We start from the raw sequence: 25,086 nt of genomic DNA, 5'->3' as shown, positions 1-25,086 counted from the left end.
TTTAAAGGGCATCAATCGAAACGTTCTGATAGACTGTCACGTGATGCCACGTTTTGGCTAAGTCAGAACCGTTTCCATGGAAACCATGAAAAATAATGACAAAAAATGGCAAACGTCTGCAAATACACTGAGGCACCAGTTAAGGTTCGGTTGGACATTTCTACCAATTTTGTTGTAAAATACTGAACGCTGTTCTTTTTTAACCCCCAATAAAATGATCACGGACGGATATGGCGTAGACTCTATCTCCCGATTATAAAGGGAGCTCAGACTAACGGGAGAGAGAGCATTATCTTGTCAAAGGGTCACGATGTGTAGGCGTCCCATTACCGATGTTTTGCCTGTATTATACACTGTAGAAATGTAACTCACACCTCTACCCCTCTCTTTACTCTTTTATTATAATAAAATATGAATGTATACACAATATGAAATGTATTGGTTAAACCATCCTTTGACAACAAGGCAGCATACATTCTCTATGAAGGTTTCATTAACGGACGAGTTGGAATTACTGAGGTGATCGAGTTCGTACTTATCATTGCTTTTTCATCCTGCAGCTTTCTGAATGTGAAATAGTGACGCCATACATATCGTATCTATATATGATTGTGCTGACGAATATGGAAATCATTTGAATATCTGTCCCCATTTAATGTTACATTTTATCAGTCAAAATATACATGCAGATATCAATGAAGCAATTTGAGATATGTTTCAGGGCTTTTTTACCTGAACGGTTTTTCGGAATAGACAAACACAATCCTTAGTTCGGGCATGCTCACCTGACTTTGATATGTTTAGCTAAAAGTAAATTTCTAAATGCTGAGTTGTAACATGTGGAAAACACCATACAAAGACAGCATGGTGCGTCGGGTTGAACAATCTAAATTGTTTGAAAAGAAACTAATACCGTATTTCATGTACGTAATTGCAACCCATAATTGCGTTACACTAAGTGTGAAATGATTCGAAATGACAACTAAATATCGGTAACACAGTCGATCCTGCTCTTTTGAATCTTTGAACGATCTTTATCACATCGTTAATTATGATATATCATTCACTTAGATGCAGTGTTCTAGTTCGTGATCAAAACTATAAAGGTGACTGATAAACGCTCTGAATCCTGTGCAGAACAGCGTTGTACAATTCGAGAAGTACTTCCAGCACGCATGATGGCTCAGCATGGCATGACAAAACAGAATTCTTCTGTGTTTTGGGATATACGTGTCTCCGTGTCTAGCTTAGCTGCCCGCAATGTAGCCACGAGGTCATGCTCTAGTACGTAAGACATCCTGTAATTGTGTCAATGCAACAGAATCAATGCATTCTGGCACAGAGGGGGTCATGTGTCATCTCAACGCCACAATGAACATAATTATGATCGTGGCATGAAATGCCAGCCCGACCTGATTTCCAGGCTTACCACGTCCATGGGGTCCAGCAAAGTCGCTGCCATCCTCCGTTATTAAAGTTTATCATCAGATCGGGGTTTTCTACCGCGCTAAGCAAACCCATATCACATACACATGACATGATTAACATTGAGTAAATCTAGTGACCGATTTTATTCATTTCATTTCTAGGCCCTTATATACCGAGGGAAGGCCGGATGACAATTATATTTTAACGTGTCTAGGGTTACAATCGTTTGACCTTCTGCTGGCCAGGCGTGCTACTCTTTCTGCTACAACACAGACGGGCTCCAAATACCCGAATCCCACACGTGTAAACAGCATCAATGCCCCTCCGTGTCCCAAACGTAAAGCAAGCTTAGTGAAGTCTATGCCAAATTTGTTGTCTATCGATAAGCGGAAAAGAACTGAGAACGCCGCAAAACAACCAGGTTGCAGAGATAATGTTTCTATTGTTCCGTACACCAACGTGAATGTGTATGACAGAATGACACGTAGACATCTGCTATGATTTATTTAACGGCCATGTGATACGTGCTGTTTCGGTTTGTGTTCACCTTGGTTGTTATCAGACATGAGCTGCCAATGGATATGAAGCCAAGGTCATTGACGACACGTCAAGTGGATGTTCATAAACCTGCAACGTCATGTATCTAATCCAACTGTCACAAATCAACATGGATCAAAGATACAGCACACCTTGCCAGATAATATCAAAGCGAGGGAATAGAAGGGGTCCAAGCAAAAATGTGGGATAATTAATCCTGCAAGAAGGTTGCTGACATGGAATTAGGTTGAAACTGTTCAGTATGCTAACGTTTTCTGTTGTTCAGATTATCGTGTGCACAATCAGCAAAACCTTGGACTAATATTTGTTGTTCTCAATCTAGATTTGGGTTAGGATTAAATATATTCCCATACTACCATAGAAACTCGCATGTGTCTTTCGCTATGACTTACGCAGTACCATTAATGTAAAAGACATTTTTCATCATCATCATCATCATCATCATCTCTGTACTCTGCATTTGGTCGACGCAGTACTATTCAACTACTAACTCCCGTAAAGGCCACAGTGAATGAAACGAAAAAGGACATTGATAATAGTTGGTATTATGTAGCAGGTGGAAAAGAAGGGAAGTTCTGATCAACGATGCATCCAGGAACAAATCTCTGATCTGCAGAGACATCCAGACTGGATTCTCGCCTTTTGCGAACATTTATGAGAGACAATGAAAAGACTTTTCACCAACTATTGATTAAGAGCAGGATGTATGCTCGGGCACTTAAGTAAACTGTGGAATGGATGATAGTCACAAAATACAAAATAATGTGAACGCTCTTTACAACAGAATCCATGGGACCTAGTTTGGTGATCTGCTTTCTGTTGTTGGATATCTATAGCCTGGTTTATATTGTATTGTCCAAATAGTGATGTTAGTTCTTTACTTTTTCCACACTAGTTTTAAGTCAAACTGTGATATTTTAGTTCCTTTACTATCCCTTGTCGACAGGTTTTTATAATATATACACCTGGAAATTAATCAAGCAACACCCCAATTTTTTCTATTGGAGCAACTTTGAAGTGTTCTGACAATCAAAATATGCCGGGTTGATATAGTTTGACACTTTTTTATTCAACAGACGATCTCTGACAAACAACTTAAAGGGAAAAAGTATCAAGACTTTGCTTTATTGCAACGAAATCCAAATTCTTAAAACTGTCTTAAATTCATGAAAAAATGGACACAATTTACTATTCATCCACAGACGTTGTTGTCAGGTGTATTAACACAAATGTCACATGGAAAGAAAGAACAGTCATCTGAGAGTCTGCACACCGACTTTCATCAATATCTAGTGTGTCCTCCCTGCGCACGCACCACCGATTCCAGACGCCTCCTCATTCCTTGGATGAGTCTCCGGATCTGATTCTGGGGGATCCTGTTCCACTCCTCATGCAGGGCAGCCGTCATTTCGTTGAGATTATGGACTGGTGGGTCTCTCTGCCTCACACGACGGCCAATAAAGTCCCACAAATGTTCAATGGGGTTGAGGTCAGGGCTCATGGCAGGCCATGGAATTCTGCCAATTGCATTTTGCCGCAAAAAATCATTTACAGCATGCGCCCTGTGAGGTCTAGCATTGTCGTCCATAAATATGGGTCTCGTTGCCAGAGGATGGTTCTCAAAATGAGGTACCACAGCCCTGTCAAGAACCTCCTGTTGGTATCGAACACCGTTAAGGTTGCCACGGATGGTAATGATATCCAACTTGCAGTTCATGGAAATGCACCCCCATACCATAACGGAACCTCCCCCAAAGGCCACAGTCTCCTGGATGTTCCGTGGAGCCATTGCTGTGTTCCTCTGCCTCCAGACCCGAGTACGACCGTCCACCATGTGCAGCAAGAACCGGCTCTCATCTGAGAAATGGACCTTCCTCCAAGAGGCAATGTTCCAGTGCAAACGGTCATTACACCAGGCCAGTCGGGCTGCCTTATGGGCTGGAGACAGTCTGGGTCGCTTGATTGGCCTCCTTGCCCGGTATCCTGCAGCTTTCAGACGATTCCGAACAGTCCTGTTCGAGATGGGTCTCCCTGGAAGCCACTCCTGTCTCAACCGAGAGCTCGAGTCGAAGGACCTGCGCCGTACAAGTCTCAGTAAAGCTCTGTCCTCCCGGACTGTGGTCTTCCTGGGTCTTCCTGGGTCTTCCTGGTCTAGGCAGGTCTTTAACTTCATTAGTGGCCCGGTATTTTTTCAAAAGTTTTGAAATTATGGAATGATGTCGTCCGATTTGAGTCCCGATTTGTCTTAGAGACATACCAGCATTCCTCATGCCGATTATTTGCCAACGAGTGGCCTCTGATAATTTCCTACGTGCCATGACATTGAAATGAATGAAAAACCGAATGCAATCGACAACCTGCGCTTGTAAACACCCCAGGGAAAAAGTGCATTTTTCGAAAGTTGAGGTTAAAGCAATGCACGTGCGCTGTGCAAGCTTCACGCGCGTCATATCAACCCATGAAAAGCTCATGCTGTATGTCAATACATCAAAATTGAATAATCAATCATCAAAATTACTTCGTTAAACTTTGTTACGTTTTTATGTGTCTTTGAATTTGGTGTTGCTTAATTAATTTCCATATGTATACATATAGTATTTTTTGTGTTAACTATTTTCGTCACGATATGGCTGCAATATTGCCAATGTGACGTTAAATATTAACTTACACAATCTTTGCAACAGGATGCATATGCAAAAGAATGTTACAGGTAATCTTGATTCTCGATTGTGTAACTGTCATCCCGTTTGTCTTTCTTGTGACAAAAATAGGACAACGTGAAACACAAAAATAAAAACACTTACAAATATTAATTTTAAATGCACGTTATAAATGCAGACTGAATAATATTATCTCTCGTAAGTGGAAAAGCGAAAGTGTGAAACATAATCATACCATACCAGATCTTATATTCTATTGCATACTCATGACATGTCAGAAAGAGGAGATTAGTGCGTGTATTTTAAGGAACAGTTTGTTTTCTCTCACGATGTGAAGCGGTATTTCAAACCTGGGGAATTGTTACAACTTCCGGTTTGGGGGCTGTGACACTCAAGAAGTGTCTCCACATGTGATAAACAGTTCCTGTTGCTTCACTGTTGGCCGGATATTTCTGATGATGTGCACTGCTTTAATCGAACTGTCAGCCCCTGGAGGAATCCGGTTTCTGATTCATGGGCTTCTGACATCAGTTTTATAGTCTTTGAGAATGCTGCTGGCAGTTTGATGAAAAATTGTTTAATCATGCTCGATCTGTTTTGGAACATCTGTTGCGAATCTTTACCACGTCTGGAGTTGAATGTGTCAGAGAGCGTCTATTTAATATTTCTAAAATGCATCCATTACAAAACACTCCACATGACTTGTCATCATAGCTCGTGGATTTGAAGATGTGTACAAGTGCATGTTTGCGGTTTTGTCAGGCCAGTATCTGCCTCAGTGACATTCTTATGTAGGTGTCCAGTACTATGCATCGTTGCTAATAATATCAGAGGCTGCAGTCATAAACAAAAATGAGAATTCGTCACTATTGATTTTTATTGAAGTGTTCTGAAGGTTTCTGACTGCAAATGTAATTACTTTTTGTTGTGGATGATATTAGTCTTAAAACCATTGTTTTGTTGAACACTTATTGCTTGTCGTTTGGTGACGGTCTTTTTTGTTGTATAACCATCAGCGCAACAAAATTACAGAAAAGAATATATTTCTCTGTGCAACATTCTGAGGTAAATGCAATTACGCAATCCTTTAATCTAAATAATGCCACCCAATACCTCAAACCAGTTAACATTTTATAGTTGATAGGTGAAGGAAGACTCTTTTTGTGTGAATTAATGAAACAAAGTAAGTACCAAGACAGCTACATTGTAATTACCTGGAGTGTATTTAGATCTTTGACCCGGCTGAATGTGTCGTTCTGCTCACTGCGTCATTCATATGATCAAAACAGGATTGATTCCTTACTGTTAGAAAATTGCCGACAGAGACATCCACACACACAAACATATAGAGACTTTGTCATTTATTAAGGTGACGTGATCATCAAGGATTACACCGGTGCATGATGTACTTCATTTTCTTGTTTCATAATTGGGGGCTTGCATGTTGTTGGAGATCCTATGATTGTCATACACAAGATATCTTTCAATTTTAAACTGATACTATTCAGGAGCCCTTCAACGATCTATGTGGAGACATTTAGCTGCCACCTATTTCTACTTTCCACTTCTTCAGCTCATATCTATACATATAAAGGAACATTACACAGCCAAACTGAATTATTGCTAGATAAAAAACTAGGTTTCTTGGGACGATAAGAAACATCCTCTCATAGTTTGCGTCTATGTAATCTGAACGGAATTGACGGTCTGTGTTATTTTCACATTTATTTCCCCAACATCAGAATTCCGCATGTACTCATTAGATATCGTACTGAAACTCAGATCAGTTTTCTTGCTTTATGCCTGATGTCAACTGTTAGAAAACTACGGAGTTGCTTGGTTACCTGCAAGTTAGCTCTCAAAACCACGGTAACCAGTGATGCACAAGGCATGTCTAACAGTACGTGTCAACATGGTATTTGTGCCTTATGCCTCATCTATATGTTGTATCCATTTGTTCATAAACATAATCTACTTCATTTTCTTGTTTCATAATTGAGGGCTTGCATGTTATTAGAGATCCTATGATTGTCATACACAAGATATCTATCATTTTTTCAACTGATACTTTTCAGAAGCCCTTCAACGATAGATGCTTCATGGCGCTGGATTTATTAAAAGTTGTTTCCAACTCAACATGGGGAGGGGATCAAGCAACCCTCCTGCACCTATACATATCACTTGTCCGCTCAAAGCTTCATGACCCGTGAAGGTCCCGGGCTAGAAAAGGCCTTCAGCAACCCATGCTTGCCGTAAAAGGCGACTATGCTTGTCGTAAGAGGCGACTAACGGGGTCGGGTGGTCAGGCTTGACTTGGTTGACACATGTCATCGGTTCCCAATTGTGCAGATCAATGTTCGTGTTAATGACATTAATGTCGATTATTTACAGACCGCCGCCATATAGCTGGAATATTGCTGAGTGCGGCGTAAAACGAAACTCACTAACTCACTCACTCAAAGCTTGATTATGGCTACATTGTATATGGTGGGGCCTGCAACAGCAACACGAAACTGTTATATTCTGTCCACCACCAATGTCTAAGACTTTGTCTTGAGTCCCTTAGAACATCTCCTGTTGACTCTCAACGTCGAGGCAGATGAACCATCTCTTGCACAACGTAGTATAAAATTTTCTTTACAATACATTATCAAATTATACTCTAATGAATCTAACCCTGTCTATAAGCATGTCTGCAATCCCCTTTATGAGTTTTGTACCTGAAACCTTGTTCCGCCTGTTGGGCTCAGAAATAAACCATTCCTCTGGACAATATATCTCCTTCCCGTTTTTCTTCTCCTCCTTAGCAGCTGGTTAAGCCCTAAGCTGACCTAACATTGACAATACGTAACAAAATAAAAAATTAATGAATTACAGTATAGACAAGAATGTAAATTACAAAAAAATATAATGCATATGAAGCCTTATTTACAGATGCCTCCAAGGATGTTGGCACAGTCGTGTGTGCCACTGTCACTGAATCCAGGGCTAAAGTACTGTAAGTCCCCATGGACCCTAGTATAATGATCTACTTTCAATTGCTGGCGATCTATAGCCTGTTTTCATATTGTATTGTCCAAATAGTGATATTATTTTTACGTCACGATATGACTGAAATATCGCTGATGTCACGTTAAATATTAATACACTCGCGCAATTAATTTTTACCTTCTCACGACAGTTTTAAGTCTAACTGTGGTATTCCAGTTGTCTTACTGTAATCTGCCGACAGATTTGATGATAAACATATATTCCATTGCATTGTCAGACATGTTTTCGTCACGATATGGCTGAAATTTTGCCGATGTGACGTTAAGTCATAACTCACTCACTCACCATCTGTCCATGTCTTTAATTCCTTTCTAACCTGACTAGGAACAGAATGAGAGAAGACTGACTGTTCAATGTCATTCACAAGATTTTGGATTCTTTATTAAACAAGGTTTAATTTTTAGTTTTCAAGTAGCTAAGTAAAAATTCGTCAGCATCACAGGTTGTCCCCGATGACGATGCCACATGACATGTATCACCGAATTTGTTAACGATAATGACCTTGAAAAGTACACTCGCCTGAAGATATGACTGAAATACTATCGCTGTTTATAAAATTTGAACTCACACACCTAACTGGATTGTAAGAAATGCGTCCAGCTTGATTAAGTGTTATAGCTTCATATTGAACATGCAAAGAAAAACGAAACATTGATTCCCCTGACATGGAACATAACACATTTTGTTCACTGAGACCAATCAGCTACACAGCAGCAGAAAATTATCCACAAATGTAGGCTGTGCAGTATTAAGGAACAAACATTTACTCCTTACAAGACCGATGCAAGGAAGTATACATGATGCATTTAGTCAAGAGTGACGAGAGAATCGTGTCCACCAACAACAGATGTATAAAGTATCTCTAAACGCTAAGCAATCCTGTTGTCAAGGGACAGTAACAACTAGTATATGGCACATTTTACTTAAATCTGGTTTGGTAGCATTTGGAACAGTAAACTGTTCATTGACAACAGATTATAGAAATAGGTATAGATCGCCAGCAACTGAACTTAGGTACCACGAGGACTTATTGTGCCTGTGCTACCGGCTTGGACTGAAGCTGTATTTGCACCATCCCTTCAGCCACCGACGACTGTAGGAGCAATTAGTCAGAGGGAAAACAGCTGCTCGAGATATTGTGCTTTTTCACTAATCTAATCAAAATGGACTTAACAACGGAAGTAGTGTCTTTGGCTTTTACGTTGAATAGGTGAACCGGTAAACAAATCAATTATTTAGCATCAGTGTCCATGTAATCAGACATGGTTTCATAATAAAAACTTTGCAAATATCACGTGGCAAGACCAAATACGTGTAACTCACGACAGACTGATGAGACCACTGGTGGGGAGCGAGGCCTGCATTCTATTCAGCATCCCACATGTATGTCAACCCGCGACATACTAGCGCTATCATTTGTCACTGGAAGTGCAAAGAGACATACTTTTCCTTCGGGCAAGAGATGAGGCACAACTGAGTTACTATTGATAGGAAGATCAGCATGTTCGCTTGGGGATTTGAAACGGCAAAAATGGACGTATAATCTAATTTGCTTCGAATTGAAATGCAAGAAAGAATTGCTTCTGAACAGTCATATTTGAAGAAAATTTCGCTTAAAAGCACATAAGAGAACTTGAGAAGAATATTTAAATGACCGCCAGCGTAACATCAATCAAAACGTTCTCATAGCATGTAACGTGATGTCTTTTTGAACAGCAGAACACTTGGCAGCGTAGAATTTAAGTTTCGTTTCAACTGTAGCGGGAAACGTCAGCGACATAAGTTGAATTCAACGAGGTAATCCGTCTCCCTTTATAAAACGCAGAATGTCATTGTTGTGCATTTAGCTAAGTACTTTGGGTCATTGCATAACCGATGTGACATTCAAATTTTAAGTCGCTCAATATTGCGTTTAAAGAAATACTATCCCAAGTCAATTAAATATCAACAGAGCCGTTACCATTTGTAGTTCAGTATAACTTTTATAACACACGTTAACTATCCAGAAAAGTCCATTTGATTTCATGGGGAGACGATGGTGACTTATTGATTTGTGGCACTGATCCCTTACTCCTTCCATATACAGTTCCAGGGGATTCTTCTTTGAAATAAGGTTTTCTGTTCTTGACATTTCAATTGCTAATAGTTTAAAGTTTTGAAATCAAATCTAACAATATTTAAATTGTACTCAACACCCAATTATTTCGCATTGCTGCTTATAGTTTTCATTTGATGTATCAACTATTACCATATTAAATTGATTATATATATGAGAATACTTGAGAATACTTTCTTTCCCTACAGAGTCATACAGTGGAATCTGAAAAAGGTCAAATGTGGGGGTTTTTTTGTTTTGGTTTTGGGGGTTTTTTTGGTATCTAATACTCTCAAAGTATGTCTCACAACATTAAAACAGACGTTTTATTGAAAATGTAATTGGGTGACGACAAGAATCTGTAGAATCTTATCGCCACAGCAGTCTTCAGATGTACAGTAATAATAGAGATCCGATCTCTTTCCGTCAGAGAATTCAGGCAGACTGTGACATCACTCATCAGATGGACAAAGTCTAAACCTCGAAATATTGATAGTGCATGAGCCCCTTACCTTTTACCTCAATGAAAATTAAATGAATTATCGAAGTAATTATTTCAAGGTTTATATAATGCAATCCGCAAAGATAATGTAGAACTTCTATCAATACTGTCCAATTCGAGTTCAACGCTGTTATCAACATTTCTCAGTCCCTCTGACAGAATTCCATATGAAATGTTGTGCGACGTAAGACAACAAACACAGTGAGTGGCAGGACTACCTGTATTGATGGACATACGAACCCGGCCAAGGCCATTCTTGTAATTCTTACATATTTGCCGTTTACGCCAAATTGAATCCATTCCGTGGTGTAATCATTGTTGTTCTCTGATAGCAATACTTAACATGTCGTGTAATTAAGAAAGACAATACATTATAAAACATTGGCTATAAATCACCAACATATTTGACTAGTACCATTGACGGTTCGGGTGAACAACTGAGTTGCTTTAGCATATGGAGGCTGTTACATGCAGGGTAGGATACGCTCATCGCTATTTACATGATCATTCACGAATGCTCGTAATGTAGTCGGAATTGTACAATCGACTATAATTTTAGTAGAAATTTTTAATGAAGTTTTCTGTGTTTTTATTTGCGATATTTCACATCTTACAACATTTATATACATAAATGTTGTAAGATGTGAAATATCGCAAAAAACACAGAAAACTATCATTATATATATATATATATATATATATATATATATATATATATATATATATATATATATATATATATATAACTGAATGTATCCAGATTGTGTCATCACTGCAACTTGTTGAGTGAGTGAGTGATTTCATATTTGAGTCACATCGGCAATATTACAGCCATATCATGACGAGAACATTTTTTATATTGAAATGAAATATGTGTAAATTATAAGAACAATATAACAACTACAGTATCACAGGTACAATTAAAACTAGTGTGGAAAATAAAGTAAAGTAATAAATCTATTTGGACAACACAATATAAAATACGGGCTATACATCACCAACAACTGAAGGTAGATTACCATGCTAGGGTACACCACCCTTTCAGCTGTTAGCAATTTAGGAACACGGAAACTTACCTAGATCAGACTATACAGTGACTGATACATTAATTAAATTCACTAAATCACATCGACTGCAGTAAGTGAGTAAGTGCACTGAGTATGTGAATATTGTCTGAAGCCGCACCAACGAGTTTGCAGGAACGCTGCCCGGAGTCGCCACAAGCGCTCGCGTATTCATCTGTTTGGGTAGAAGCACATGTATTATTAGTAATCAAAATACGTAGCAGAGCATACAGCTGTCTTTCACTCTCTCTGAGACGGCCGCTTTACTTTAGAGAATGTGGCGGACATAAAGACTACAATAACACTCAAATACCGGGCAAAAGCCAGACACTGTCTCAAATCACTCACCAGCACGAAGAGAACTACAGTTAGCTATTTGTCTAATGACGAAGATCAACATGAGTACTTTTTGGGAGGAGGAATTGTTATTCTGTTGATTTATATACCAATCTAATGTCTGTCTAGGAAGGAAGCATGTTGCATCGATGTTGCTTTTTTCTTTGACGAAATTTATTTATCTTTCTTTGACGTAAGTTTTCTACTCGTGTTGTGTGTAATTGTATCTTTGCCAATGTATTTATCACGTACACTATTATCCAAGTAAAATTAAAAGAGTGATAGAAGTTGCTTCAGCTGACATGGGATGATTATTCTGAAACGAAAAAACTACCTGACTGAATATTTAGAGTCGCATTGTGATTCTAAGTTAGATGATATGCAACAACGAATTTATGATCAATCGTCAGAGCCTTGTAGTGAGGGTTTCTTTTTTGCTTTGTGTTTTTGGAGCTTTTGTGGAAATAAGCATGTTTCACTCCCCGATCTGACAGATAGTCGTTGTTATTGTTTAACACGGGGATGCGTCATTTTTTGTCCTATTCAGTTTTTACGACGGTGTGTAGAAGGTTATGTTTATAAAACCGTATGCTAGACATACTGAAGACATCAATTCTGGAAACGATGTACAGTGAAAATACACCCGTGAAGATCCGGGTTTGAATTGGTCTTCAGCAAGAAATGTTTGTCGTAAAATGCTGCGAGCGAAGTCAGACTCGCTGACTTGGTTGGAACATGTCATCGCATCCCCATTTCGTAGATCGAGTATCATACTGTTGATCACTGCATCAACAACCAACCAGCCAATAATAATACCCTAATTCGGGTGTTGTAGTTGTGTAACATACGGTTCTGTGGGTGAACACTTGCTTTGTCTTTGCATCTCTTTGTGACGGTTTGCTGTCTGGATACAGTCAACCTTAGGCAAACATTTCATTGACAGTGATTTGTAACAACATGATATGGTCTACTTTCACCAAGACTGCCGATGATAATGGAACAAATTATGTCGTTTTCTGCTGGAATACCTCTCGAACGACCATAGATGGCCAAATTATTTCTATCTGTTTAAGCTGAGATCTTTTCAGGAAAATAGCTCTGTGTAAACTTGGAACAAACGAAGCTCATTATTCGGATTATGGATAACGGCGACAGCATGTGTCCCTTCACTCTTTTTCCTTTAGGTCGGAATGGGTCCCATGTGCCCCTCTCATTGTCGAGCATGCTGCCACTACGCCGTCCCTGGTGAATCCCAGGCGCAGTAATGGCTTCACGCAACAGCGTAGACCAATAAATACTGAAGAAAGGTATTAACTGAGATCTTACTGGGATGGGAAGGAGAGTCTGGCGTCATTAATGTTTAACATTACTCTAGGAAATAACATTTGTACGTAATTGGTTGCTTTTCTTGAAAATTCATATTGTTTCATTATCTATAACTTTTATTATTTATTTATTGATACCATTATGCTGCCCAATTATGCACCAGTGTATGTGTGTTTCATGTCTAGCGTGCATTTATTTCCCTGATTTGGAAAACAGCAAACTACCAGACAGATGAGGAAGTGTATCAAATTAGTGTGGTCTCATCTAATTCTTTCCGTGCGACCTGACCTGGTTGTGACAAGTCAGTGTGGTCTTGCCTGAATCACCGCCCCCACGACTAAATCCCTGACACTTTCCTGAATATCTATTGTCTGAAGTTCATATCAGGTTACTTTAATCAGTCTCATTTTCATTCCTGTCCTCCTCAAGGGAGGTTGAATACCGTAAAATGATGGTCCTCCTGAGAGGGTACATAAGCCCCAACCTTTTTAGCTGTAGTATTTTTGTCATTTTTATTTGTGGCCAATCTTGCATATAATAGCCAGCAGCTGAAGGGATGGTGTAACTCCAGCTAGGGACGATGCAGGTTGCAGAGGCACTGTAAGTCTCCATGGCCCCACGTATGGTGATCTACCTTCCGTTGCTGGTGTCAATATTCCATTTTTACCTGATATTGTCTAAAAAGGCGTAATCATTTTATTGATTTTAATACTGATATAACTAAAATAGTCTTCGTCACGATATGGCTGCAATATTGCCGGTGTGACTCTAAATACTAACTCAATTATTCGCATGTCAAACATACTTAATACACTTCATACGTTTTAACGGTGAAGCTCAGATAACTGGCTCATCGAGCAACATCTCGAAGGTTAACCTTCTTTAACTGCACTAACATCACCTTAGTGACTTACGATCGCGTTAGTGTTTTGTGAAAGGAAGCCTAGGTCAACAATGGAGGAGTTCCACACTTCTCTAATATACCAACAACACTCGTCATGCGCATTATTCAGATTGATGCTGTATCGAATGATAATATAGAGGAAGAAATGTATTGCTTAATGACAGCGTTTGACAGCAAGGCAATATCCGGCGCAACAGGACACGACCTGTCAACTCTGAAGGTACGATCCGTCTGCAGACAAACTGGAAATGATATTTTTCATTAATTACCTTCCCTTCTCTAAACCCGCCAGGTACGCTGATCAGATTGGTCCAACCACTAACTGAGATGTTACTGTTTAACTTCGATACATTCATTTAGTATTGCCTCCTCCTTTATGGGTAACGTTCATGCTGGTGTAGGGACAGAATACCTTTTCCTTTACACAATGAAATCTATACTGTTATACCCTGAGATATTTGTTTCGTGATTTCATGATCCATCAGTGATGGCCACGGTTGCTTATTATTTTCATAACGTACGAACATAACTCTGTCGTATTTACATCGAGTAAGTTTCATGTTGTTACGAAAGTGTATTTTCTGTAAATTGTATTATCGATTAAGTGATGATTATTATTGGGTCACAATATTTCGAGTTTTTAGTGATGGGTCACACTTCGTATCGTAAATGTTCAGTGCTATTAGTACTTTAGCGGCAGGCCTTTAAGATAGTGCTCTAGAATTGCTCTTGACTAGTTGTATGTACTTCTGGGAGTCTGCGAGAAAGTTCTACGTTGGTGGCCATGCAAAGTGCTCGAATGTTCAAGACGGACACACCCGGTCTGATGCACGGATTTACTGGAGTTGTCATCATCTATCTACACCTGCCTACTTCTTCGTCTGATTGTCAACATATACCTCTATTCATCACTGACCTCTTACGGTGCTACATGTAGTATCACACTATCAAACCAAGACTTTGGTGAGTTGATATTATGTTTCTTTCCCATTACTTTAGATTTGACTCAATTGCATTGTACTAGAAACCTCTATTATGAATCGTTGTATCATGCTATTTGACTGCTCAATACATAACATTAAAGAAATTTTGGATTTGTCAGTGTAATATTTTGCTGGTTCTGGTGGGATTTCTTACACCTTTCGTCACGGCAAATTATTAACCGTGACAGTGTATGCAATTCAGTTCGTGTAGCTGATGAGGTACGCGGAATGTATAAGCCTTGTATACATCGTCAACATGTACTTATTGAGAATCTTAAGAACACACATATTTTGCAGATATTAGCCTGAGAGAGGTGAGAGACATTGTTCAACAAATTGTAAAATAAACAGTGTCGGATAGATTATGTCAAACATCACTAACACATAATACAATGAAGAATGATGATATTCTTGTGGATATACAACATCTGTATTCTGTGAAAGCTGAAGTAGATTTTAATGTCTTGAACCATGTCTCCATGATGAGACTGTTAAGAGTTGTAAAAATCAAATGGTTTTACATTCTATTGCCTTACAATCTCTACTTGCAGTTTGCCTTCGGAAATATCAGATCGTTCTATAGTCATGCCTAATCTCACATTTATGCTGTTTCTAGACGTAGCTAATTCTGTTTCCGTGCTGTAAGCTGATTTTTAAAATAATGAAAGAAAAAGCCAATGTCACTCTGTTTCTCTTTACGTCAATATATGTCATCATTGCACAATGTTGAAATTTTGTTTGGTATGATGGTGCATGTGTACTTCAATATTACTTCAGGCTTGGATGTCATTCTATATTCTGTAAAATAAGGACATATGAACAAATGTAAAATAAAAAACAGCTCTGCTAAGAATGATAACGGTGATGAATTGGAATTTATGTCATCATTTGACTTTATTAAATTGTCTTTGGCATATGAATTCGTAATAAACAGGCAATGCAGTTACTCATACCACTGACTGATTCTGACTGGAACTATTTTAGGGAGAGAATATTATCAGAAAATCCTTTATTTCCAACTGAGATTTCTGGTATTTCTACTGCAAACGATTAACGTGGATGATAGAGGCATGCTACATGAAGTATACTGAACCGCAAAGGAAACGCACACTGACTGGTGTTTCTTAAATCATCCACTTTTAATTGCCTCTAATTAACAATCAAAACAGAGGATTACGTTCAAACCTGACACATTTTCGTAAATCACATTGAAAATTTCACACAAATTCAGTATCGTGTTGGCCACCATTGGAATCGATGAATGATGGAATGAATTAGCCTGTTGATGAAGGCAAAAGGGACATGGACTCGTCGAACTTCCTGTTCGAGTCCAATCGGAATCGTTGGCCTTGGTTTTAGGTCATTCACTCTTCTTTGAATCTCGCCCAAAGGTGCTTTATTACACTTAAATCCGAAGTGAGTATAGGCCATTGTGGGGTTTGAATGCTATGTTGTATCACGAAGTCCAGAGTTACTTTGAGCGAGCGAGTGAGTGAGTGAGTTAATATTTTACATCACATCGGCAATATTTCAGCCATATCGTGACGAGGGCATTTAACACTGAAGTGGAATATAGGTGCATTTTTAAAAAAAACAATGTAAAAACAGGCTATAGATTACCAATTACCAACATCACAGGGAAGATCAGGAGACTAAGGAACACCGGGACTTCCAGTACCTTTGCTACCTACATGGACCCTAGTTGGATTTACACAATCCCTTTTACATTGTAGGAAAACGTTACCCAAAATGAAAATACAAGAATACAACGTCCAAAAATCCTGTTGAGTTTAAATTTACTTCAAACGTTTTGGGACTTACGTACTGTTGCTACGACAGTATGGGCACGGCGTTGTCTTGCTGGAAGATGTGATTTCTGCGACGTTCAAAATATGATACAACGTGGGATCTTATGACTTGGTCAGTATAGCGAGCAGCTGCCATACTATTTAATCGTCCTTGACCGTGATTCTGAAACACCACGGGGCCGACAAACTGGTGCAGGCCGGTTGCATCACACACGATGACGCTTGGATCTACCCTACGAAGCTATTTCAACAATAATCGCATTGGAAAAGCGTTCCCCGTACCTTCGCCATAATCTCACTCTGCCATCGGATCGGCTATCGCAACACAATTTCTTATTTCATCCAAAAAAAACATAGTTTTCCATTGTCGACAACGTCATTTTCGATGCTGAGTTGACCATTGCAGTCGGTCCTAACGAGCGGTGACAGCAGAGTTTTTCTCGCGCAAACCTCGACGCACTGTATCGTGACTAATGGGTCTCTTGTGGTGGTCTGCCGAGCAGTTCCCGTGGCTCTGGTGAAGCGATCCTGAAGATGGTTTTCGCACAATATGTCAGTCTTGACGTTGTGATGTCACTTCAGGTTGTTGAGTGTGTGGATGGGCTTAGATGCTGCTAGTGGTGTGATACCGTTCTTGCAGTGGGTAGATTATCCAAATATGGACATCAAAATGCTTAGCAACCCTCCGTGCAGCCTGGCCAACTTTACTGGCCTCAAGACTCTGTTCCCTCATCTCTCGTGGTATAGCGACTGTCTCAATACACGGATGATTTCACGTTTCTGCACGTGCATTTTCATATTCGCGAATGTCATACTGAACATTTTACCAAGTCTGTCTTTTTAGGTAGGTTTGGTCGACATGCTTCTTCACCAGCAAACACACTGGTGTTGGTATCATTTAATCATTGCGTTTTTAAAAGAATTAGATTTGTTACAGGACTTGTAAATAGATAAATATTTTATGATCGGAAGTTGAATTAGCAACTAAGATTGTTAGCGACTGTATCCTCGAAGGGGGTTGAAGTACCTAACACTTATTGTCCTCCAGAGAGGGTACATAAGTCCCAAAGATTGAATCTTCCACTTTTTTAGCCGTAGAATATGTGTCATTTTGTGGCTAATCTTGCATACAGTCGCCAGCAGCTAAGGGGATGGTGTAAATCCAGCTAGGGACCATGCAGGTAGCAGAGGTATTGAAAGTTCCCATGGTCCCTTGTATGGTGATCTACCCTCTGTTGTTGGCAATCTATGGCCTGTTTCTATATTGTCTTGTCCAAATAGTGATACTATTATATTTTTATAAGTTTCCATGCTAGCTTTAATACTAACTGTGATAGTCTAGTGGTTTTACTGTCCTCCGTCGACAGGTTCTTAAGCACATATATTTCTTTTTTATATCACGTATGTTCTCGTCACGATATGGCTGTAATATTGCCGTTGTGACATTAAATATTAACCCATTAACTAACACTGGTGTTGGTAATCAATGTCAGTCTGGATTAAAAGCCGAAAGGCTGCAATCATAATAAAAGCAACCACGTTGTCGGAACAAACTTTTGCATTTGGTATTGAAAAAAGGCGTTTCTGTTGTCAACATCTAAGACCAAAATGAAACCAGATGAACTGGGAATTGTCTAGTAGGCATTCATATCAATAACCACCTGTTTTATTTTTCCACTACCTTTACATCGTTACAGTGAATATGTTAAATCGTCGATCTTGTAAGATCACTGAAAATTTCAGGGATTACATAAAATGTCTGGTTTACTCGGTGGGTTCACAAATTCCCATCAATTCCTATGTATTTAAGAACATCTCTGAAAATAACAAAAATTCTTTTTACATATTACCTGAAATAAATATATAGCATTCTCGGTGTTTGTTCTGACAACAGTGCTTGTAAATATTGCTAGTGTATACAACAATCAGAATGAGATCTGCAACCAAAAGAAGAACTGCCAACAAAACCAGAGATGCAACCACAACCAAAGAGGCAACCAGAAATGCAATAGAGTGAGTGAGTTAATATGTAACGTCACATCGGCAATATTTCAGCCATATCGTGACGAGGGCATTTAACACTGAAGTGGAATATAGGTGCATTTTTAAAAAAAACAATGTAAAAACAGGCTATAGATTACCAATTACCAACATCACAGGGAAGATCAGGAGACTAAGGAACACCGGGACTTCCAGTACCTTTGCTACCTACATGGACCCTAGTTGGATTTACACAATCCCTTTTACATTGTAGGAAAACGTTACCCAAAATGAAAATACAAGAATACAACGTCCAAAAATCCTGTTGAGTTTAAATTTACTTCAAACGTTTTGGGACTTACGTACTGTTGCTACGACAGTATGGGCACGGCGTTGTCTTGCTGGAAGATGTGATTTCTGCGACGTTCAAAATATGATACAACGTGGGATCTTATGACTTGGTCAGTATAGCGAGCAGCTGCCATACTATTTAATCGTCCTTGACCGTGATTCTGAAACACCACGGGGCCGACAAACTGGTGCAGGCCGGTTGCATCACACACGATGACGCTTGGATCTACCCTACGAAGCTATTTCAACAATAATCGCATTGGAAAAGCGTTCCCCGTACCTTCGCCATAATCTCACTCTGCCATCGGATCGGCTATCGCAACACAATTTCTTATTTCATCCAAAAAAAACATAGTTTTCCATTGTCGACAACGTCATTTTCGATGCTGAGTTGACCATTGCAGTCGGTCCTAACGAGCGGTGACAGCAGAGTTTTTCTCGCGCAAACCTCGACGCACTGTATCGTGACTAATGGGTCTCTTGTGGTGGTCTGCCGAGCAGTTCCCGTGGCTCTGGTGAAGCGATCCTGAAGATGGTTTTCGCACAATATGTCAGTCTTGACGTTGTGATGTCACTTCAGGTTGTTGAGTGTGTGGATGGGCTTAGATGCTGCTAGTGGTGTGATACCGTTCTTGCAGTGGGTAGATTATCCAAATATGGACATCAAAATGCTTAGCAACCCTCCGTGCAGCCTGGCCAACTTTACTGGCCTCAAGACTCTGTTCCCTCATCTCTCGTGGTATAGCGACTGTCTCAATACACGGATGATTTCACGTTTCTGCACGTGCATTTTCATATTCGCGAATGTCATACTGAACATTTTACCAAGTCTGTCTTTTTAGGTAGGTTTGGTCGACATGCTTCTTCACCAGCAAACACACTGGTGTTGGTATCATTTAATCATTGCGTTTTTAAAAGAATTAGATTTGTTACAGGACTTGTAAATAGATAAATATTTTATGATCGGAAGTTGAATTAGCAACTAAGATTGTTAGCGACTGTATCCTCGAAGGGGGTTGAAGTACCTAACACTTATTGTCCTCCAGAGAGGGTACATAAGTCCCAAAGATTGAATCTTCCACTTTTTTAGCCGTAGAATATGTGTCATTTTGTGGCTAATCTTGCATACAGTCGCCAGCAGCTAAGGGGATGGTGTAAATCCAGCTAGGGACCATGCAGGTAGCAGAGGTATTGAAAGTTCCCATGGTCCCTTGTATGGTGATCTACCCTCTGTTGTTGGCAATCTATGGCCTGTTTCTATATTGTTTTGTCCAAATAGTGATACTATTATATTTTTATAAGTTTCCATGCTAGCTTTAATACTAACTGTGATAGTCTAGTGGTTTTACTGTCCTCCGTCGACAGGTTCTTAAGCACATATATTTCTTTTTTATATCACGTATGTTCTCGTCACGATATGGCTGTAATATTGCCGTTGTGACATTAAATATTAACCCATTAACTAACACTGGTGTTGGTAATCAATGTCAGTCTGGATTAAAAGCCGAAAGGCTGCAATCATAATAAAAGCAACCACGTTGTCGGAACAAACTTTTGCATTTGGTATTGAAAAAAGGCGTTTCTGTTGTCAACATCTAAGACCAAAATGAAACCAGATGAACTGGGAATTGTCTAGTAGGCATTCATATCAATAACCACCTGTTTTATTTTTCCACTACCTTTACATCGTTACAGTGAATATGTTAAATCGTCGATCTTGTAAGATCACTGAAAATTTCAGGGATTACATAAAATGTCTGGTTTACTCGGTGGGTTCACAAATTCCCATCAATTCCTATGTATTTAAGAACATCTCTGAAAATAACAAAAATTCTTTTTACATATTACCTGAAATAAATATATAGCATTCTCGGTGTTTGTTCTGACAACAGTGCTTGTAAATATTGCTAGTGTATACAACAATCAGAATGAGATCTGCAACCAAAAGAAGAACTGCCAACAAAACCAGAGATGCAACCACAACCAAAGAGGCAACCAGAAATGCAATAGAGTGAGTGAGTTAATATGTAACGTCACATCGGCAATATTTCATCGATATCGTGACGAGAATATGTTTGATATTGAAATGAAATATGTATATATTATAGAAACCTGTCGTCAAAGTACAGTAGATCAACTAGAATATCACAGTTGGAAAGTTAAAACTAGTAGCACTATTTGGACATGAAATAGTAACATGAAATACGGGTTATACATCACCAAGACCTGAAGGTAAATCACAATACTAGGGACCGTTGGAACAAATGCAACCAGAACAAGAACCGCAACCAGAACCAAAGCTGTAACCAGAACAAGAACCACAACCAGAACCAGAACTGCAACCAGAACCCGAGCTGCAACCAGAACCTGAGCTGCAACCAGAACCAACAACCGCATCCAGAATCAGAACTGCAACCAGAACAAGAGCCACAACCAGAACCAGAACTGCAACCAGAACCAGAGCTGCAACCAGAACAAGAACCACAACCAGAACCACAGCTGGAAAAAGAACCATAGCTGCAACCAGAAGACTCTCCGTCAACAGATCTTGTTGCTCACAGACATGAAGACGTCATTGAAACAGGAAGAGGGCAGCAGAGTCGCAGATTCTTCAAGCAGAGAGAATGGTGAAACGGAGCATGAGTGTTCTCCCTGAATTTGGAGTGGGTGGCAACGTGACCATGCTGATTTGCTATATTCATTGTGACAGATAAACGAATATAAATATCAATAAACATCTGTCAAATAATGCCAAAAGGGGCTGACAAATAAAGTGAATTTTCATTATTTCATCAATGCAGTATTATGCGAGACTTTACACTGCATTGCGCTCAGAGATTAAACCATAAATGTTGGTCTAAACTAACAATCACGGGGTAAACATGTGCCAGGCATTTAGGTGCAAACGACCGTTTTGCGGACAACACTCGAGCTTGGTTCTGTCTTTACCTTAGGCAAGAGTGCGTGAGCGAGGTATTATTTAGCGTCACATGAGCAATATATCTGCCATATCGTGACGAGAACTATCTGAAAATCAATAAGGTTAGAACGTAAAATCCTGTCATCGAATCACAGAAAAATACTAGATTATCACAGCTACAGAAATTTAAAACAAGTAGACTAGTTCTTTCGTCAAATGAAATCACTGTATACAGTACAAAATGAAAAAAATAGGCCGTTAGGCAAGATGTCCTAAGGCACATTGTGCCGGGAACCAGTCCGGAAGCGAAAGTATGACTGTCGCTTACATCATTTCAAATGATGTTTTCGCCGTTTAGAATAAAAGGGCTGTCCACTGATTTGTGGAACCATATAATGTCGACTTATAGCAGTCAAAATGTCAATATGTTTGTTATTCTTTTATATAAATGTATTACAGTTTTTAATTACCCCTGATGAGCAGATCCTGTTGACTCATTGCTTAAGCACCTAGATGACTATGATAATCTGTGTTAATTAAACATGTCAAATGCGGTGTCATATCAAGGTTATCTAACAAAGACAATATGTTGGTTCAAAACAAAACAGCCAGTTATATAGATTTAAATATATAGCGAAAAAGCGTAAAAGCCACGTTATCATTATACATGCATAATTACACTCATATTGACAATAGGTTTTTGACAAACAAAACTCAGCTTGCTGACCTTTGAAAACTCTGGAAAGTCAAAATAATCACTTTTCATACTTATACTTAATATACTTATGATATTTCCCCCTCATGATCGTCATAACACATCACTGGTGTCATGCATATGTAACCTTAATCGGAAAACTCCCGGCTAAAGTCTCATAACGCTTGGAACCTGTTCTACTGTACCTCAAAAGTTATTATGTGTTGGCACCAAAGTTCGGACCTGTTGGAAAATTGTTTGAGATGAAGTGAAAGTTGACTGTCTAAAAGTCACCCCGTTTGTCATACTGTATGTTCTTTATCTCAAAGAATCTTTATGCATAGGTCTAAACCTGAAACACATAGGACGGGTTCATCTGCTTTAAGTCGATGTGCACGAATCAATGGAAGGGAATTGGTTCTTTATGTAACGAACTCAATTAGTTAATTTGTTAATGGTGTGTGGAGTACAGCCAACATTTCACATTGCAAGTAGTTATGTAGGCATCATTACAACTAGACCTCATAACCTCATGTCAGTTATCTACACTTCGATAATCTTTCCAGGCGAGATGTTTAACATCATTGAGTTACCACTGCGTCACTTCAAGTGTGAAAACCGTTGAACTGGTAACTCAATATCGGCGAAACAACAACTCTCAATTCCCTCTGTTTGAAACTAACACAGTTCGCCATCGCCGATGATAAAATATCATTTACGTAAGCGTCAGTGTGCTAGTTCGTTATGAGGAATGACAATTCTCGGCGATGAACTCTTGGAATACCATTCGGTACATTGGTGCTAAACCCGTGCAGTTCTTCTAGCACGCATAAAGGTCAAACATGCCATTACATAACACTATTCTTCCGTTGCAGGATATACATCAACATTGTGTCTGGCGACGTTTCCCAGAATATGGTCACGGCGTCATGCACTGCTGCATAGGAAACTTCCTGTAGTAGTTCCAATAACAAATCAATATGGGTTCTGACACTGATGCCACAGAGGGAACATGGTTCGTCTCAGCACTGCGATGAATAATATTGTGATTGCGGTGACGGCGCTCCAGAGTAATGTCTTCAGGTTACCCGTGTTTATGGGATGAACTTCTAAGACTGGCATCACTTCCGGTTTTCCTCAACACCCAGCTGTCTGCCAGAGATAAGGCCTGACACACTGTTGAAACTGTTAATAAAACACTCACTGTTGTTGTACTTAAGAGTAAGTTGGTAGGTTTTTAAGCGATTTTAGCAATATTTTCAGTTCACAGTGGGCTCAATGGGCTTCGCACGTTGTACCTTCATTGGGAACTGAACCTGAGACTTAGCAGTAAATGAACACTGAAACAGTTAAATGAACACTTAAGCAGTTATGCTTCTTAACTGATCTCATAGTTGAGAAGGATGCTTAATAACGCATCATAAGTTGTGAGAGTAAAATGAGAACAATGAATCTATCTCTCTCCGACTAGCCAGGCGGACAATCTCCGAATTGTAACAACTCAAAACAGTACTTTTCTTTTAAGAAACTGAAATGTGTCTTGATGAAAGGGTCGTATTGTCTCTGCTTCTCGTTGTTCTAATTTTAATGTTGTTCTAAAGTTTCCTAATTCTTTCACACAGTGATAATTATTCAGTCATGCAATGACAGATTACTAACACATGCAGTTAAACATTTACTAAGGATGTTCTTAGCACTGCATTTATTGGAAAGTTTGTGAAAGTGCTTATCATAGAATCGAAACTCGTACAACGAAATCTGCTTTTAGCAAATGTGTCCATTACATACGTAAATGGATTCGTCAGAGTAAATTATATTATATGATTACTCTGTAGTACAGGCTTAAAATGTGCTTTACATAATGTATTACATCTCCTGCCCGACAAAGAACCCTTTTACTCAGTGAAGACATAAGTGACATCCTATGTTTATCGGTAACATTAAATTGTGCTTTGTTTTCGGACAAGCATTAGTATGTCAAATATCAATTTGCCATATCGTCAGCTGCCATGGAAACCAACACGTGTCTACTACCTACTAACTCCTGTACAGATTAAAACGAATGAAGCAAAAGGGAAGTTGATAATGGTAGAATTATGCAGTAGTTGGAAAGGCAAAGGAATGCTGAATATGAGAATAATATTATGTGAGAGATTAAGTGAGTGAGTGAGTGATTTAAGATTTGACGGCACATGGGCAATATTTCAGCCACATTGTGACGAGAACATTTAATGGTATTAGACAGTAATTTCTAATGAATTATAAAAACCTGCCATCGACGGCCATATATCTCTAAAATAAGACTCCAGATTAGGACAATGAAACATGAAAAAGGCTGAGGATCGCCAACAACTGAGAGTAGACCACCACTCTGAGGAGGGACTTTGTCTACCTGCATGGACCCTAGCTGCACATATATCATCCCT

The 25,086-nt window shown here is 39.2% G+C and overlaps 1 protein-coding gene across 1 annotated transcript; it reads left to right on the top strand.

Annotated features, from left to right (window-relative positions):
- Nucleotides 1-20,974: 20,974 nt before the first annotated feature.
- On the top strand, nucleotides 20,975-21,563 carry LOC137283398 (pleckstrin homology-like domain family A member 1). Its single transcript, XM_067814862.1, has 2 exons — nucleotides 20,975-21,057; nucleotides 21,296-21,563. Exons 1-2 carry the CDS (start codon nucleotides 20,975-20,977, stop codon nucleotides 21,561-21,563), a joined length of 351 nt encoding a protein of 116 aa, XP_067670963.1.
- Nucleotides 21,564-25,086: the final 3,523 nt, after the last annotated feature.

The sequence above is a fragment of the Haliotis asinina genome, chromosome 5 (genome assembly GCF_037392515.1).
Source record: "Haliotis asinina isolate JCU_RB_2024 chromosome 5, JCU_Hal_asi_v2, whole genome shotgun sequence".
In the NCBI taxonomy this organism is placed as follows: Eukaryota; Metazoa; Mollusca; class Gastropoda; order Lepetellida; family Haliotidae; genus Haliotis; species Haliotis asinina.
This window is presented reverse-complemented; position numbering and strand designations above follow the sequence as displayed.

Bases quoted from the DNA above. Each gene is read 5' to 3' on its own strand.
- LOC137283398 (XM_067814862.1), top strand. From the start codon at position 20,975: ATGAGATCTGCAACCAAAAGAAGAACTGCCAACAAAACCAGAGATGCA. The intron at 21,058-21,295 runs GTGAGTGAGTTA...TCACAATACTAG, and splicing joins GCAACCAGAAATGCAATAGA to GGACCGTTGGAACAAATGCA.